This window comes from Leguminivora glycinivorella, chromosome 8 (genome assembly GCF_023078275.1).
Source record: "Leguminivora glycinivorella isolate SPB_JAAS2020 chromosome 8, LegGlyc_1.1, whole genome shotgun sequence".
Classification (NCBI taxonomy): Eukaryota; Metazoa; Arthropoda; class Insecta; order Lepidoptera; family Tortricidae; genus Leguminivora; species Leguminivora glycinivorella.
Genome location: NC_062978.1, coordinates 4,830,071 through 4,849,628, shown reverse-complemented (window position 1 = coordinate 4,849,628; position 19,558 = coordinate 4,830,071). Strand labels below are relative to the sequence as shown.

At 39.3% G+C, this 19,558-nt stretch overlaps 2 protein-coding genes across 2 annotated transcripts; both read left to right on the top strand.

Annotated features, from left to right (window-relative positions):
* The first annotated feature begins 5,506 nt into the window (after positions 1-5,506).
* Positions 5,507-7,265, top strand: LOC125229030. Its single transcript, XM_048133796.1, has 2 exons — positions 5,507-6,081; positions 6,650-7,265. Exons 1-2 carry the CDS (start codon positions 5,694-5,696, stop codon positions 6,919-6,921), a joined length of 660 nt encoding a protein of 219 aa, XP_047989753.1. The 5' UTR covers positions 5,507-5,693; the 3' UTR covers positions 6,922-7,265.
* Positions 7,266-13,790: 6,525 nt separating this feature from the next.
* LOC125228875 (myrosinase 1-like) lies at positions 13,791-18,557 on the top strand. The gene is made up of 6 exons (XM_048133574.1): positions 13,791-13,878; positions 14,020-14,150; positions 15,699-16,369; positions 16,673-16,978; positions 17,634-17,872; positions 18,388-18,557. Exons 3-6 carry the CDS (start codon positions 15,725-15,727, stop codon positions 18,545-18,547), a joined length of 1,350 nt encoding a protein of 449 aa, XP_047989531.1. The 5' UTR covers positions 13,791-13,878; positions 14,020-14,150; positions 15,699-15,724; the 3' UTR covers positions 18,548-18,557.
* Positions 18,558-19,558: the final 1,001 nt, after the last annotated feature.

Below are 19,558 nucleotides of genomic sequence, written 5' to 3'. Positions count from 1 at the left end.
CTTGTTCTTCCTCAAGCACAAACATATAATAATATAATATAAGCTTTTATTTTCTTGATAAATATTTACAGTTATGTTTTTTTATCTTCTTCATCATCTTCATAAGGACCACCCTGAACGGTAAAGCCTCCTCCAATGCTTTCCAGCATTCTCTTCCTTTTGCTACTTCTGGCCAGCTGTAGCCTACTATTTTTTTTTATGCCGTCGCTCCATCTTATGAGTGGTTTTCCACTTCTTCTCTTTCCCTGGGTTAGCCACTCGCTTACCACATTTGGCCAGTGTCCGTCCTCGGTTCCTTGCGTGTCCGGCCTATCTCCATTTAAAGCGTAATACCTGCTTAACTGCTCATTTGCCCCGGTCCTCTTTCGAACGTTTATTTTTTTACTCCATCTTCCAGTCTCAGTCCTAGGTAGCCTCCTTGAACTCCTCCCTGACATGCTTTTATTCTCCTAAATGTTTCTCTCCTAGTGGGCCAGGTTTGGCATGCATATATAAGGCAGGGTAATAAATAGGCAAATTTCCATTGCTTTAGTCTTCATTTTTGTTTTGTAGACATTTTTACCTTTGAAATTTCCTTTAATGACCAATACTTGTTCCATGTTCGATTTACTCTTCTTTCAATTTCTTTTTCTAAGTCTTGTTTAAATGAAATTAAAGTGTCCTCAGGTAGATGTAGTCCTCTATGGTCCTCTACATACTCTAGGGGTGTCTAGGAGTCCAGCATAATTCTGCAGCAGCAGTACGAAGTAGTTATTTTGTCCTTTTCCATTCTGTGCCAAACTAGTCTAGAATTTCAGAAGCGTCGTCGCTGACCGGCATGGTGTCCTCGTGTTGCAGAAGCGAGCTATAAGAATAATAGCCAACTCGCCCTCCGGTTTGCCAGCTCGACAACTATTTATATATCATTATGAACCATGACATTACCATCGCAATATATTTTAACATTTTAAAGCTCGTAAGAACCCACATTGACATATTTCCACACAGAGTCGTCAACTTGAGACGTTTAAGGAACAGGAATAGGGGCGTGGCAAAAACATCCAACTTCAGACTGACCAAATCTACCAAAAGGACATATTATACCGTTGGCCCAAAAATTTAGAATTGGATCCCCGAACAAATAACTGCTTTATCCAATGAAAATGCATCACACAATAAATTGAAATACGGAACCCTACAAATGACTAATTGATCATGCCATGATATTAATGAATTGTTTGAAATGTAACACAACATTGTCAGCGCGACAATCTAAATATGAAAATTGAATAGTATGATAGAGTTATCAACTTATCAAGATATTCGAATGCATCGCCATCTATTATTAAGGTTCCTTATAACACACAAAGCATGTGCACCCTTTTGACATGGAATGTCACATATTTATGACGGGACTTTTAATTAGGTTTATTTTTCACACAGAATCCGAGCCTAATACAACCAAATTACAATCATCATGTGTAAAAGCCTCCAGGCGCGAACACCATCCAGAACATTAGCACATTAAAAGATCAAATGCAATTTTTCAACCACTGTGTGATCTGTGTAAGAATGTCCTATAATATTTATTTATTTATTTATTATTATTTATCAACACCCATCTCTCCAAGAAATCACAGCCAATTAAATACAACTAACCATACGTAGAACGCCTTTCGCTAGTTTGCAGATGGTACAGCGACATCTAGCGAAATACTTACACCCAGCCAACCAGTTTGCAGTGGTAAATGGTAATAGTGACGTCTAGTAACAACTTGCACCACGGTATATATTTGTACGCGTCAGTTTTGCGTTCAATTGCCCTTCACGCCCTCTATCGTTCACTTTCCTAAACATATCCTAAGTACATTGGACTTACTATTTCCTTTGACTGAAATCACCGCGAGCACCGATTCTGACACCTTACAAATTTCACAAATACGTCCTATCACTAGTAGTTGTTTGAGTTTCATTCCTTTAATCAGTGTTTTTATTTCTATGGCAATAAATTTCAAGATATCCTATCTTTTCACATGATGTTTTACTTTCCTTACTAAAATTACATATATGAAAGAAGTTTATCATAGTCTTCTCGACAAGGAAAGGATTCTATAAATTTCTCTCTCCATCCCATGTAAATAAAAAGGTGGATAATCCTTGATAACAAGTCTTAGCTACCCTATAGGATAACTTATGTTTGTCTGAACTCTTGACCTTGTCAAGAATACTAAGGAATTGATTTAATATAACACTATACTTGATCCGCGACATCATTTCCTAAGTTGAGGTGATGAACTGCCACCAGACCCAGATGATGTTGAAAAATAGTCCCTCAACCTCCAGTGCTCACTTCTCCAACCTTCCTTATAAGAGTTGCTCCAAACAAAACCAAGAAACCACTCGTCCTAAAATCTTGAAACCATTTGTGTTCTCCGTCCTTGAACCCAAAGCAGTCCTTAAATCATGGCCGTGTCCTCAACCTGCCTGATGTCTCAGCCTAACACCACAGCTAAGACCTACAGCATTAATCTGTGCCGGGTTCTCCATCCCTGAACCCAACACACTCCTTAAATCATGACTGTATCCTTGACCTCCCTGATGCCATAGCCTAACACCACAGCTAAGACAATCAGCATTAATTTGTGCCGGGTTCTCCATCCTTGAACCCAATGCACTCCTTAAATCATGACCGTATCCTTGACCTCCCTGATGTCTTAGCCTAAAGCCTCAGCTAAGACCATCATCAGCATTAATTTGTGCCGGGTTCTTCATCCTTGATTCATGGCCATATCCTGGACCTCTCTGCTGTTTTATCCTAGTGCAGCAGCTAAGTTCATCAGCATTAATTGCTAGCTGTACTGATCCTCCTCCTCAATCAGTACCACCATCCAATCTGCAAATTATAATTATATGTTAGATAAGCTTTATTTTAAATTCCCTTTTATTACCTCTTCCTCCTTCTTATTTATAGTACCTAAATATTCACTTCCTCCTTTAACCACATTACCTATGTAAAACAATTTTATGTAGAATTACAAGTATATTAGATGTGTAATATACAGGAAAACTTTTTCAATATGTTTTTGTACATGTAACAAAAAAAAAAATGGATCACTAGTGTTGAGACAAACAACACATGTCACCGGCCACCTCCTTAGTCCAGAGCTGTCACTATTATGGTTTGTTTTTCTTTATTATGGTTTGTTTTTCTTATATACAACACCCTGATCCTTAGCTTAACATCCTCATAATTTACCATCATTGATTTCTTGCTATACCTTGTAGTCATACTTTAAATGTAGTAGCTTAGACAGAAATCCAACACCAATGACTAAATAAACTGTCAATGTCAAAAGATTAATACATTCCTAGTCTGATACACAAAAACAACAATGTTGAACTTAATGTTAATTAAAGTTCATCCCCATCAACTTCATCCTGAATAGATGAGCTCCAAAAAGGCATGTGACTTTCAAGCAACTGGCATTTGAGCACACTAGACAAAAGTAAACGGTAAAAGAATTGAAAGCCAATAAAATGATTATGATGTCACTTGACTTCAAAGCACAAAATGAAATATTTATACTAAACTGAAATATGACAGTGAAACTAGTTCTGAAATAATTATCATTACTGAATAAGTTAGACATCATTAGTATTTATTCCAAAAAGAAATTATCCCATGTGTTTATAAAACATTGTTCAGTTTATATTTCACTAGCTATTTCCTGTGGCTTCGCTCGCGTTAGAAAGAGACAAAAAGTAGCCTATGTCACCCTCCATCCCTCTAACCATCTTCACTTAAAAAAACATGTCAATTTGTCGCTCCGTTTTGCCATGAAAGACAGACAAACAAACAGACACACACACTTTCCCATTTATAATATTAAGTATGGATGTTTGTTTCTTTGACCTGAAGTCTATGAAAGCAATAAAATATACTGATTACTGATGCTCATTCATTCCTGAATTAAAACAGGTCATTCAGAGAGTAATACTATTTGATGCAATCCTTTGCTATCACAAGTAATTAGAATAAGTATTCTGCATAAACACGAAAACAACATTTTCCACTCATAAGTGTCTGTATCTCAATCCATAACTTAGCAAGTCCATTCCAAACAATCGGTATGACCCGATCACTTCCCATACTTGTTGATATTACCAGTTATATGACCACTAATATCATTTTATCATATAACTCGGTCTCCAATACTCAAAAATACAGATTAACTTGTTTACCTGCCGTTCATAAAGTTGTGGACGTGGTTTAGGCGACAGTAAGCCTTTGATCCCTCTTGCTGAACTGAAGGCTATGTTCTGGTCTTAAATGAAAGAACTTCTCCTTGCTCGTTGTTTTATTACAATGCCAATCTCATACTGAACAGTTTGGGTTACAATCACAGTCGATATTAACAATACAATACACAAATTCCTAAAATTATCACAGCTTGGTTATATGGTTGCTTTTTCTAGTTTTTCCATAATGCCGCTTATATCTTTTTTTTCACGGTGACATCTGTCAAGATTTATGCGGTTCCCGCCTAATGTTTTATTTTTTTAAAAGGGCCAATCTTATTCAGGCACGTTTATATCTACCGATAATTTGATAAAGGCCAGTATACATATAAAATCAATGAAAATTATGAACTCAATGTCGAAAGCTAACAATAGGTTCAGTAGTTTTTGAGAAAAATACGGAAAACTACGGAACCCTACACTGAGCGTGGCCCGACACGCTCTTGGCCGGTTTTAAATAAACGAATAATGTTATCGATTATTTCACAGATTTACGACCCGTTAGGCCTTCTATCGCCTGCGGTGATCATTTCCAGAATTTTACTACAAAAATTGTGGTTAAGTCGTATTGAGTGGGACACTCCGGTCCCTGATGACATTACATCGATGTGGAATAATTTCATAAATACATTAAGCCGTTTAAACGATTTACGAATTCCGCGTCATGTAAGGGGCGTGCACACTGCACACACGGAATTGCATATTTTCTCAGATGCATCGTTGCATGCATACGGCGCGTGCGCTTATATTCGGACGTATGATGAAGGGTCAGATGTCACTGTCAGATTATTGTGTGCGAAAAGCAAAGTCTCACCCCTGAAATCATTGACGATTCCAAAACTTGAACTGTCTGGCGCGCTCGTTGCTGCTAAGCTTTATAAGAAAATAACAGATTCCTTAAGGTTAGTGTTCACTAAAGTTTACTTCTGGAGTGACTCAACTATAGTGATTTCGTGGTTAGGTATGTCTCCGCATCTACTGAAGCCTTTCGTTCAAAACCGTGTTACACAAATAAACGATTTAACCGGTAATGCGACATGGTTCCATGTGAGAAGCGAAGAAAATCCTAGTGATTTATTGTCTAGAGGCGTTTCTTTAGATAACTTAATTGATTGCAATTTATGGTGTCCGGTCCCACATTTTTGCACGACTCAAATTCGAATTTTATTAATGACGATATAAGTCAAAATACGACTATCGCAGATTTGCCCGAGTTACGATCGACCGCGGTGAGTTTAGTTTGCACTCAGCAAGATGAATTATTTAATTTCGACAAATGTTCATCTTACTTAAAATTAATTCGGATCGGTGCATATGTACTCTGCTTTATATTAAACTCACGCACTAACTCTGAGCGTAAACAACTCCGCCAAACCGGTTCGCTATCAGTGGACGAGTTGGAGGCATCACGGCGTATGCTAGTTAGATTCGCACAGATGCAATCATTTCCGGACGTGTATGATTGTTTACTTAAAAATAAACCGCTTAAGACGAATAGTAAACAATATAATCTTATCTCCGGTCTTAACGTGTTTTTAGACGATCGTTATAAGTTACAAGTAATTAGAGTCGGTGGTAGATTGTGTAATTCAACAAGTTTCGATTACAACAAAAAACATCCCGTGTTATTGTGCAGTAAACATAAGTTGACGGTGTTGTTATTCAAATATGAACACAAGCGGCTGCTGCACGGCGGACCGCAGCTACTCTTATCTACTTTGCGTGAATGTTGGTGGCCGTTAGGTGCGCGAAATTTGGCAAGGAAAATCGTTCGAGAATGCGTTACCTGTATTCGAATGAAAGGTAAAGTACTTAGTCCTATCATGGGTAATCTTATTCTAGATCGTTTAGAGCCTGGTTTTCCATTTATTCGCACAGCTGTTGATTATGGCGGGCCAATTTTCATACTTAATCGAAAGGGGAGAGGAGCTCAGCTGATTAAATCGTATATTTGTTTGTTCATATGTATGGTCACACGAGCCGTTCATTTGGAACTTGTTACGAGTCTTTCCACTGAAGATTATTTATTAGCGCTTAAACGTTTTATTAGTAGACGAGGAAAGTCTCATATAATTTATTCCGATAATGGAAAATGTTTTGTCGGGGCTGAAAAAGAATTTTCCACATTTTTAAAAAATAATACGAAGGATATAGTCGATTTTGCTGCTAATGATGGCATTAAATTCAGTTTCATCCCCCCCCCCCTATTCCCCCCATTTCGGTGGATTATGGGAAGCGGGAATAAAAGGGTGTAAATTCCATTTAAAACGGGTAGTAGGTAATGCTAGGCTAACTTACCAGGAATTCGACTCGTTTTTAATACAGACCGAAGCCATTATGAATTCCCGGCCCATTTCACCCTTGTCCACAGATCCTACTGACCTAAACCCACTCACGCCTGCTCATTTCCTAATTGGTCGGCCGCTGACTTGCCCTGCCAGCGAGGACCTGACGGACGAGGAGCCATCCCGCCTGTCTCGCTACGCCAGGATCGAAGCCCTCCGTCAACACTTCTGGCGTCGATGGGCCAAGGAGTACGTTGCGGAGCTCCAGCGACGAACCAAGTGGAAGACGAATAAGGACGACATAGCCTTAAACAGTCTCGTCCTAATCAAAGACGATAACCTGCCTCCTCTCAAATAGCGGTTAGGCCGAGTCACGCGTCTATATCCCGGAGGCGACGGCGTGAACCGTGTCGCCGACATACTCACGGCGACAGGGACGATACGACGCAGCTTTTCAAAGATCTACCCGCTGCTATCCGAGCCGGCAGACCACAACGAATGAAGACCATTTTGGGAGCTGGTGCTCCCAAGGCCGGGGGCATGTTCACGCATCACGTAGCGACATCTAGCGGTCTGATCTAATCGCTAATCGGTCTTCTTTGTTTGTTTGAAATGTTGTTGGTCTCACACCTTACTACTGTCAACACTGCAATTCTCTATTATAACCTTGTGTATTACTGTGTTTGTTGTCCCAAATAAATTAAACAAATTGAAACTGTTTCTTCCATGTCGTCTGGATCAGATGTGACAACTGTACGTATCTTAGACAATATCATCAGTGTCTTCCTCTATCCTGGGGGTGTCGTTGACTTTCGATCCGGAGGTCGCGGGTTCGAACCCGGCTCGTACCAATGACTTTTTTCTGAACTTAATGTGCAAAATGTCATTTGATATTTGCCAGTCGCTTTTCGGCGAAGGAAAACATCGTGAGGAAACCGGACTAATTCCAATAAGTCCTAGTTAACCTTCGGGTTGGAAAGTCAGATGGCAGTCGCTTTCGTAAAACTAGTGCCTACGCCAAATCTTGGGATTAGTTGTATAACACCCCGCTACCCCTTAATTAATTCACCCTTTATTATCCTAACACTACCTAACTTAAGTCCAAATTGTTAGCCCTAATTAAAACAATACACTATTAAAAATTGGCCATTAAAACAAATACTGTGATCGTCTAGTAAGTGGTAGGACCCCGTAGTTGTGCGTAGCAATCCAGATTCTTTTTACCTTTAGGAACTTGCTATTTAAGTTGATAAAACTAAGGCAGTAATATATTCACTTGAGGTATAATAAGCAGAGTGAACGACATTTGTAAAAGAATTTAGTGCGTTGAGATAAGAGTGTGCGAGATAGGTAAAATTGTGTAAGGAATATAAATACAGGAAATATATTAAAAATATATACAAGACATTATTTAAAATGGGGTTAATTGTTTCCGACCCACGAGTCCCTTATACGTAGGAATAATAGGTGTATAATATAATATAGCCTATTATAAGGACCTCGCTCGAGCATATGGACAAACCAGGTTGCTAGTTCAATTTATGTTTTATCAAACATTGAACAAATGGGATCCTTAGAACAAAGGTAAACTGATGTAAAGTGTCTTTGCACTACTTAAAAATGTACTACCATAGTAGTAGATATCAAATATTTAGTCAAGGACCCTTTAATCCCGGTATAATTTTATATGTTTTGGGATGATTCTGCAACCAAGTCCTCTACCGTCAGGATAGAAACTGCTCTGCCTACCCCTGATCTATCAAGGAAACAGAATATCTATTTTGATACCCTTTATTGGGCCTATTCATTGACCTTCTTTTGATACTAAGACAAATACTTCATTGATCTAGCCTTTCGAACGACAAAACCCCAGACTCACACGCCAACCCATATATATATTTTGGTTCGGCCATAGCCATCGAAGGTTGTCCAAGATCACAAAATATAAATTCTATATGCGTGCAATTTCCCACGTTCCGAGTATAGTGGTCCATTGCTTGACATCGTGTTTCACTAGTCAATGCTAGAATTGTTTGATCTCCCAGACAACGATATCGTTAACCATATTATGAAAATGGAATGATGATTCCAAAGTCTGCCAATCTCGAGGCCAGTGTCAATGATTCAACTTTTGTGAACAATCTTATTTTTATATCAATGATTCTCCTTGATAGCGACAGGATCCTAACATCCATAGATGTCCTATGCCTCCCTAGTATTTAGTATTAGTATTAATTCCCACAAGTTATCCTTTAACTCTAATAAAGTTTACATGTTATGAACAATAAATAAAGTTATTAATCCTACTTTCATTGATATAGCAAAATTATCTTACTTAAGGATGAGACAATAGTATGAAAATCCTTCTAATCACCCAAAGAGATTCTAGCTAATAGAATGTGTATGTACATAAAGTAAATATGTGTAATATTTTATGTATCTATTTGTTATATATAGTAGTCATATTAGAGATACTCAGATCCGAATTTTAATTAATAATATTCCAAATTAACCGTTAGTGTTAATTGTATGTAATAAATAAATTGAAATTTGAACGACTTTAAATAATTACCACATAAATGTAACATTCATGAATATCTTGTTCATATGAAATGAATAAGTACCACTATTTAAAATTATCACCTTCAAAAAATAGCACTAATCTAAAATTACAACTATAAACACATTCAAAATAAACAATTTGGACACTTACTTGTAGTCTTCTAGTCTACTTTACCAAGATACCTTCTCGCCAGTCTCCAACCTCTCAATCTTGTATCTCAAGTCCGCTTCCTACTTAAACTCCTGATGTGTTCCTTCAACGATTCCTAGTAACGATACTTGCCTACCTATCCCTCAGATGTGAACATCTCAACGTTCCCTCGCCGAATGAATCCCTCTGACGCTGCGCTCTGAGTTTTATTGTCCCGATTTTAACGCATGCGCTGTGTTGTTTTATGGCAAATAGTGCCTGATTGTGCCAGTTGTGCCTAAAACGCCTATTGTGCCGGTTTTGCCTATTGTGCCTAAAACGCCTATTGTGCCGATTTTGCCTATTGTGCCTAAAACGCCTATTGTGCCGGTTTTAATTCCGAGAATTTCTATTTTTAATTTGTTGGAATTCCATTTCGTATGTAAGTTGTTTTCGTTTTATTTATTTGCAATTTTTAAGTTTTTATCTCTGTATGCATTTGTTTCTAAGCATAATTATTATAGTTATATCTTATGATTTGAACCGAGGACTGTGTGGTCCGTTACAGTTGTCAAAGTGGACCCCAGGCTCCCATGAGCGATGGCACGGAACGAAAGCAACTTACTGATTCCTGTGCAAACCAAAGTACTAGCTGCTCCGAAGAAATACTGAAGTTAATATTTTGCCGGTGCACCACAGTCCACAGATGGTAGTAGTAGTAGATGTGGGTGTGAGAAGGCCTTTATGTACAGCTAATTGTATTGTTACCTGTTGTGTGAATGCATTTATACAGCATCGTAAAATTGTAATACAATCATGTTCATGAAATACATATTTTACACGTTTATCACATACATTTGTTGTTTCATTTCGTTTTAAAGTCGTATAATTATTCAACGGTACATGACACAGAAGCATATGTACACATATTATACAAATAAATAAAAATAAATACAAATAATTTATTAATAAAAACATAATTGTACAGTGATTGTTATGAAAGGTATTTGAATGATCTACAACATTTTTTAAGAAAACTTTTGTCTAAGATAAATATTTTTCAAGATATGGAGCAATTTATGAAGTAAAAAGTGGGGGGGGGGGGACGATTTTTAAAAAATTAACAGTTTTTTAAAAATACCGGAGATAATGGTTAAGAATAGAAAAAAAGTTTTTAGATCAAAGTTATAGAGAATTTTATAAGCTGTCAAAGTTTAGTAAACCAAAATTTCGTATGACACATAGTTTTTGAAATATGAGCAAAAAACCAAAAAATGGGACCTTTTTCATCCCCCCCTCTTCGAGCTCACGTCCAAAGTCCGAGGACTTTTAGTATGTATGTCTCCTGACTATCTCTAACAACATCCCGTAGTGAAACTTTCTGCTTTCGGCCATTCCATCTAGAATCGTTCGTTGACCAAGCTATTTATAAAGTTCTACTTTTGTGCTTTTTTTCATATTTTTTCAACATATGGTTCAAAAGTTAGGGGGGGGGCGGGTGACACACTTTGTTTTACTTTAGGAGCGATTATTTCCGAAAATATTAATATTCACTCTAAGACCAAATTAAATTATTTCATAGGAAATATTTTAATTTGTGTTTTTTAGTAGACATACTACTATTATTTTAACTATAAACTGAAATAAATGGAGGCCTTGGTAATTTTTTCTTTGTATATGACATTTATTTCAGTTTATAATATTAATATTATAAAAAAATGATTTTAGTAAACCCTTATTCATTTTTAAATACCTATCCAACAATATATCACACGTTGGGGTTGGAATGAAAAAAAAAAACAGTCCCCACTTTACATGTAGGGGGGGTACCCTAACAAAACATTTTTTTCCACTTTTTATTTTACTACTTTGTCGGCGTGATTGATATACATGACCGTTAGCACTAGAAAGCTGAAATTTGGTACCAATGTACCAAATTTCAGCTTTCTAGTGCTAACGGTCACTGAGATTATCCGCGGACGGACGGACAGACAGACATGGCGAAGCTATAAGGGTTCGTTGACTACGGAACCCTAAAAAAAGAAACACTGATGATTCCATGCGACAGCCTCCTGAGCGTAGTTGCTGAGAGATGGGACAGTGGCCTCATCAAGCACTGGTCCTCTCTCCACTTATCTCTAGTACCTAAGTTAGTTATTTAAGATTATTTTTAAGTTATAACCATAGTTTTATGTTTTAGGTTAAGTTATACTAACAAAATATGGACCTTGTTTGTCTGAAATAAATGCATTTATTTTTTTTTTTTTATTCAGGTTAAGGTACCGGCCACACCAGACCGTCGCGTGTCTCGGGGCGCGCAAGGGACGTCTCCGCCACGCCGCCTCAGTGTAATTTAACGAGGTGGCGGCGGCGCGGTGGCGGCGACGGGGCGCGGCGTCGCTTGAGGCGCGTCTTACGTCTTTCCTATACAAAATGTACTGAGGAGACGTTTTTTAAATTACACTGAAGCGGCGCGGCGCAGGCGGCGCAGGCAACTCAAGCGACGCGCCGCTAGCAGACACAACTCGAGCGTCGCCCAGGTGGCGCGCCGCTTGATATATAGGATGTATTATTTTATCAGCAACAAAAATATGTGATGACATTGAATGAAGGCAAAACAGGACATATAAACGCTCTCCATTATTTCCTCCCTGGTTTATACCTATGTACTTATTATTATTATCAATATCTGTGTCGCACGTCGCACCGTTTTGCTTTTTTGGCATGTTTGTTTTTACCAACGCAAAAACGACGGAGTGGTATAAGTTTGACGTGTCTGTCTGTCTGTATGTCTGTGTGTGTGTATATGTCTGTGGCATCGTAGCTACCAAACGGATGAACCGATTTAGATTTAGTTTTTTTTTGTTTGATAGCTGAATTAGTCGGGAGTGTGCTTAGCCATGTTTCGTGATAATCGGTCCACTGTGTCGGGGTTTTTTTCTATTTTTTTATGTTGTGGTTAGGTTATTAAAGAAACAAGTTGAGCCTTTCAGTTGGTCAAAACGGCTAAATTTAATTTGCCACAAAGAAAGACGTGGTATTCAAAACTGAGATCAATTATTAGCCAAAATACCGAAACGGTCCGACACAGATTATTTCATCATTATCCTGATAGAGAGGAAGTTTTTGAGAAGGAAACAATCGGGAGTGAAATCTCGATTTTTGTATTTTTCATTAAGTACGCAGGATTTCTCGCCTGAGCAGCAATTGTCCTTATCGCATCAAATTTAGGGGCGGGGTTTTAGTGTCTAAATTCGTACACTGAAATAAAGTGATGATACTACATATATAATTTGATAAGAATTTATTTTTAAAACATTAAATAATAATTTGATACTATATATACTCGACATTCAATGTCGATAATCTAGTGAAGTGAGAAGTTATTGATATAACAGAATTTTGCACAAAATAGGCTCACCCCTTTGATGTTAAAAACGCCGCCACTCCAAAGCAAACGAACCGCACACGAGCCAGACGACATTGAATTCTATTGCGCGGCGCGAAGGTCGAAAGCCGCGCCCGCACCTGGCCGTGTAGGTAGCCAAGAGGCTGCACGTGCTTTTTCCTTTGAAATCGCCGACGACGCAGCTGTGAACGCAGGTGCCGCCTTCTGCTATCTCTTTCATTTATATTTCTGTTTCAACGGTTAGCCGTTTGCCAGCCGGCAATGAAGGTTGTTTTTTATAACCGAGTTCAAAAAAAGGAGGAGGTTCTCAATTCGACTGAATGTTTTTTTAGGGTTCCGTAGTCAACTAGGAACGCTTATAGTTTCGCCATGTCTGTCTGTCCGTCCGTCCGTCCGTCCGTCCGTCCGCGGATAATCTCAGTAACCGTAAGCACTAGAAAGCTGAAATTTGGTAACAATATGTATATCAATCACGCCAACAAAGTGCAAAAATAAAAAATGTTTTATTAGGGTACCCCCCCTACATGTAAAGTGGGGGCTGATATTTTTTTTCATTCCAACCCCAACGTGTGATACATTGTTGGATAGGTATTAAAAAATGAGTAAGGGTTTACTAAGATTGTTTTTTTGATAATATTAATATGTTTCCGCAACAAAATCAGCCTGTATAATGACGCATCGCGCCGTGTTTTCGCCTCTTATGTGTAATTTAGATTGCGTCCGCGCCCCGTCCGCGCCTCGTCCTCGCCACGCCCGCGCCACGCCACGTCCGTTGTGTTTATTTTAGACGTAAGACGCGCCCCCAGGCGGCGCGGCGCGCGCCACGCCGCCGCCACGCCGCCTGGGGCGCGCCTTACGTCCTTCCTATACAAAATGTACTGAGGAGACGCTTTTTGAATTACACTCGGGTGGCGTGGCGCCGACGTCCGTTGCGCGCCCCGAGACACGCAACGGTCTGATGTGGCCGGTCCCTAAGACATCGAAATACCGGGATACGTGTCTCTTGGCAGTCGTGTAAAGTCGGAGGAATAGATTAGATTCCGATAAGGTAGTAGCAATCATTCAAGATAAATCTAAGTTCTGTATCTCTATGAAAACAGTATGTGGGGGGGACATGGATTAAGACTCAAGTGCTAGTGTTTGTACAATATAAGTGACAGCAACTGTTGAGATGTATCAAATTGAATAAACATGCGGTTAGCGGTGGTTTTAGGGTAAGCGCTTAGATTTTTTTTTAATAAAGCTAGGAATTGACTCGAGAAGGAAGATTTGACAGCTACGCGGAAATATCCCTTGGTTAGCAATCTACTCAAGTATTTCAGTTTTATCCTTTGACTAACGACCAACTATTACAGTTTGACAGCGTTGGCTCTCGGCACCGGCAGCAATGCTGCCCACACAAAGTAGTCGAGAAAGTTCCTCGAAGGTTTCGTATTTGGTACGGCCACCGCTTCCTACCAGATAGAGGGCGCGTGGAACGAAGATGGTAAGTTGTCTCGTCCCTGTTTGTTATGGATTTACATACTGTCGCTTACCATTATGTAGAAGTCGGGGTGTAATTGCTGACCTAATTAAAATAAAAGGTAGCGATATCATACTGAATAACACCTACATAGGTAATAAAAAAGGGCTTATATTTTGTAGATAACCTAGATTGTACTCCATCTAAGTAGTTAATTGATTTGTGGTTTTTAGCTCGCATTGCATTGCATATAAGCATTGCGATTCAGCGAGGTAATGCTGCCAGCATCTACGGAACATTGCCGAAGGGGGAATTTTTAGGGTTCCGTATAGTTTCGCCATGTCTGTCTGTCCGTCCGTCCGTCCGTCCGTCCGCGGATAATCTCAGTAACCGTTAGCACTAGAAAGCTGAAATTTGGTACCAATATGTATATCAATCACGTCAACAAAGTGCAAAAATAAAAAATGGAAAAAAATGTTTTATTAGGGTACCCCCCCTACATGTAAAGTGGGGGTTGATATTTTTTTTCATTCCAACCCCAACGTGTGATATATTGTTGGATAGGTATTTAAAAATGAATAAGGGTTTACTAAAATCGTTTTTTGATAATATTAATATTTTCGGAAATAATCGCTCCTAAAAGAAAAAAAAGTGCTCTTCCCCCCTCTAACTTTTGAACCATATGTTTAAAAAATATGAAAAAAATCACAAAAGTAGAACTTTATAAGGACTTTCTAGGAAAATTGTTTTGAACTTGATAGGTTCAGTAGTTTTTGAGAAAAATACGGAAAACTACGGAACCTTACACTGAGCGTGGCCCGACACGCTCTTGGCCGGTTTTTTATATTTTTCTCTGTGTGCTAGCTTGTAATCACCTGAGTTGATTCAGCTAGGAGGTCGAACCATACTGTTCTACCTCAGGGATGGTAAGAGGGCGCCGCGAGCCTTCGGAAATGTCATATACTTGGAATTTTCGACCCTTGCCTTCGTGACCCGATGGCCGAGCCGTTTAGGTATCTATCCGGTAAACGGAGGACGCTGGTTCGATTCCAGCTCGGGACACTTGGAGGCCTTGGTCATAAACATGAAATAAATGTCATATACAAAGAAAATAGTAGGTACCTAGTGTGACTATAAATTTTAATAGATATCATACACGAAAGAAAAAACGACAAGGCCCACTGGTGGCCGAGCCGGGAATCGAACCCGGGTCTTCAGCTTACGCGGCTAACGTCTTCACCACTAGACAACCCGCCCGCCGCTAGTGTGACTACTTAAAAATATTATTTTCATAGAAAATATTTTAATTTGTTCTTAGAATTTTTATTTTAGTTTTGTTTTAGGTGGTTTTTATTTAGGCTATTTTTAGTTTTAATTTTTATTTACATAGTTTATCATTTTTGATTGTAATTAAAGGGTTTCGGTTAAGTTATAAATTAAGGCTAGTTTTTAATTTAATTTAAAGTTTTTATTTTAAGTATTTATTTGTTAGTCCATACTCCATTGTGTTATATTTGTTTAATTAATTTAATAATAAAAATAATACCATGAAATTTGGTTGATTTTATTCAGGTAAAAGCGAAAACATCTGGGATCACATGACCCACAACAGACCTCATGTAATCGTGGACCAGAGCAATGGCGATGTAGCTGCAGACACCTATCACAACTACAAGCGAGACGTCGAGATGATGCGAGAGCTGGGACTAGACGCGTATCGCTTCTCCCTATCATGGTCCAGGCTCCTGCCTTCAGCCTTCACCAACCAAATCAATCAAGCCGCCGTCGACTTTTACAACAACTACATCAATGAGATGCTCAAATACAATATTCAACCCATGGTCACGTTATACCACTGGGACTTGCCTCAAAGTTTGCAAGATCTAGGAGGTTTTGCCAACCCTCTCATAACTGAATGGTTTGAAGATTACGCTAGATTGGCTTACGAATTATTCGGTGACAGAGTTAAAGATTGGATCACGTTTAACGAGCCTAAAGAAGTATGTTACCAAGGCTACGGCGCTACCACCATGGCCCCGCAGCTGAACGCGGCTGGTGTAGGAGACTACCTGTGCGCGAAGCACTTGCTGATAGCTCATGCGAAGGCGTACCACGCGTATAACAACGACTTTAGGCCCAGCCAGGGTGGGCTGTGCGGCATCACCGTCGCTATTAGTTCATTTGAGCCTCTGACGGATTCTGATCAGGATGAGGCAGCCGCTGAAATGAACAGACAGGCCCAGGTAAGAAGTACAAATTGCAGTACTTTTGAGATGTGTTTTTGTTTTACTCGCAATGCAAGATAATATGAAAATATGAATTAGCCGTAAATACGATATGGATGGGATATATTATAAACAATCGGTGCTTTAAACAAAAACGTCACTTTTGACACTGACATATCCGATCCCTAATGGGTTGATATTTAAGTATGGAGAGAACACTGAGTTTTCTTATTATCTATATCCACAATGTATCATCAGGGTCTTAACATGGATTGCATGCTTACCATACCTTAACACAAAGATCGTTTCTTTTTTTTTCAGTGGGGGATATACACGGAACCCATTTTCTCTGAACAAGGAGGGTTCCCTAAAGAGTTTTCCGAACAAGTCGCTGCCAAGAGCAAGGCACAAGGTTACCCTAGGTCTCGACTGCCAGAATTCACTGAAGAAGAGAGGGCATACGTCAAAGGAACTGCAGATTTCCTGGGGATTAACCACTATTCGTCTCTTTTAATATCAGCTACGGATCATAAATTTGAATCTCCGGTGCCTAGCATGTACGACGATATTGATACTGGATCATTTGTACCTGATGATTGGCCAACTAGTGCTTCATCGTGGTTGATGGTAAGATTTTCTGAATTTAATAAATAGTATTTTATGCAACCGGCGTTTAAAGGATGTCAAAAAAGACGAGCGGCATGGGTAACAATTTAAGGCTAAGTAATAAAAACGCCACGAGTATTTTTAGACTCAGTTAAAAACCGTTGCATACAATACTTTTTCTGCGACCATGCGAATAGACTTTTATGTAGGGCTTTAAAGATATATGCACGACCCTGTAAATGACGAATAACAGTTCGGGAGTAGAAAAAAATTCTAGTAGTTCTAATTCAACATCTTCATCTATCATCATTAATACGTAGAAACTTTTCATAATTATAAGAAAATTACATATTGAAGAAGACTAAGCATACAAGTCATACAACTTAATTATTACCTTAAATCAAATATAGGCTCTTTACTTGTAGCATACTATCATGGATGTTGGAGTAATTTCGTCACAATTAGCGGTAAACGTATGAACTCTCAATAAACATCATTATTTAAACAGGCCAAATGTGAAAGCCAGACACACTTCTCCGTATGACCTTAAATAGACTTACTGCGTTTTAACTTTGAGAAGCAACGTGAGATACGAGATTTTTTAAAAGTAGTGAAGATATGCAAGAGGATTTTCCTTATTCATTGTAAGAATCCGTTTTATTTTTTCACCAAACAGCAAGCCCCGAAGAGTATGTACAACGTCCTAACCCACCTGCACAAACGGTACAACGGGGTAGCCATATACGTGACGGAGAACGGCTGGTCGACGCCCGAAGGCCTGCAAGACGACGACCGAGTGCGGTACTACCGCGCTATGCTGGAAGATGTGCTAGATGCTCTGGACGAAGGAGTGCGCGTTGAGAAATACATGGCCTGGAGCCTGATGGACAACTTTGAGTGGATGCGAGGATACACGTAAGTGGGAGACTTAAGTTACATATTGAGACAGCTGGTCGACGCATGAGGGTCTGTAAGACGACGACCAAGTGGATGAGTGGCTTGGCAGGCAATTATGGTCGCGCGATAAGTGATAAAATAGCAGGCCGTCCCTATAGCACTATTTGTAAGTGCGATAGGGACGGCCTGATATTTTATCGTCTATCGCGCAACCATGCTTCCCGTGTTGGTAATTATGCCACTTTTTATCGCCATCGCCGACATTTCTATCTTCATCGCTTAGATGGCTGGCAATTTTCAACTGTGCGTTTCCAGAAACTTCTTGAGCTGAACTGTTCAGCAAAGAGAAGTCATGGGCGCCTCTCATCCAGCCAAACTTTGGAGCACTTAAAATGTACATATTTTCACGAGAGTCGACAATATCCGTTCTGAACATTATTTTCTTCTGCGTATCACTTGCCAGAGTGGTCGTGATCATCACGCTGTGTCTTGACTCCTGAGAGACGTTATACAATTCAATTTTCTTCCTACAGAGAGCGTTTCGGGTTATACGAAGTGGACTTCTCGTCGCCCGCGCGCACGCGCACACCTCGCAAGTCGGCGCTCGTGTACAAACACATCGTGGCCACCAGGACGATCGACCACAACTACGAACCGCCCTCAATGGACATCGCTATTGATGAAGGACATTAAAGATTGTTGAAAATAATTGTTTTTTTTTTCTACTCGTCGACTTTAATCTGTCAATTAGGACACCTTAAGCTAAACTATAAGTGCTGATTTTTCAGTGTTGGATAGTCTTTGACACTAGTTTAGTCATATCAAACAGGATCGAGTATTATAGAGAGTTAGTCCGTTTTCACATTATCCGATCCGATATCGGATGTCGGCAGGATTTCAATACAATAAATCCAAGATGGCGCCTGTAACGTATGGGATATCGGTCCTACATAAAATAAAATAAAAAAAATAAAATAAAAATGGTTTATTTCCAAATTTAAGGTATACAAAGTTACATTTTATACTGACTACCACACTAGGCTAGGCCTGTCCCGTGAGGGAAATCGTACGGTTAACAGAAAGATTTTACATAAGCGGCATAAGACAACAATTTTTTTTTTCTATTGGATACTAAAAATAAATTAAAACTAAACAAACTAAACATGCAAAAACTAATTCTAATTGGATATTTAAATTTATACATTCACCACGTCAGAAAGTGTGTGTGGTTGTGTGTGTGTGAGAGAGAATAATTATGTTTATGCGTGAGGTTGTATGTGTGTGTGTGTGTGTGTGTGTGTGTGTGTGTGTGTGTGTGTGTGTGTGTGTGTGTGTGTGTGTGTGTGTGTGTGTGTGTGTGTGTGTGTGTGTGTGTGTGTGTGTGTGTGTGTGTGTGTGTGTGTGTGTGTGTGTGTGTGTGTGTGTGTGTGTGTGTGTGTGTGTGTGTGTGTGTGTGTGTGTGTGTGTGTGTGTGTGTGTGTGTGTGTGTGTGTGTGTGTGTGTGTGTGTGTGTGTGTGTGTGTGTGTGTGTGTGTGTGTGTGTGTGTGTGTGTGTGTGTGTGTGTGTGTGTGTGTGTGTGTGTGTGTGTGTGTGTGTGTGTGTGTGTGTGTGTGTGTGTGTGTGTGTGTGTGTGTGTGTGTGTGTGTGTGTGTGTGTGTGTGTGTGTGTGTGTGTGTGTGTGTGTGTGTGTGTGTGTGTGTGTG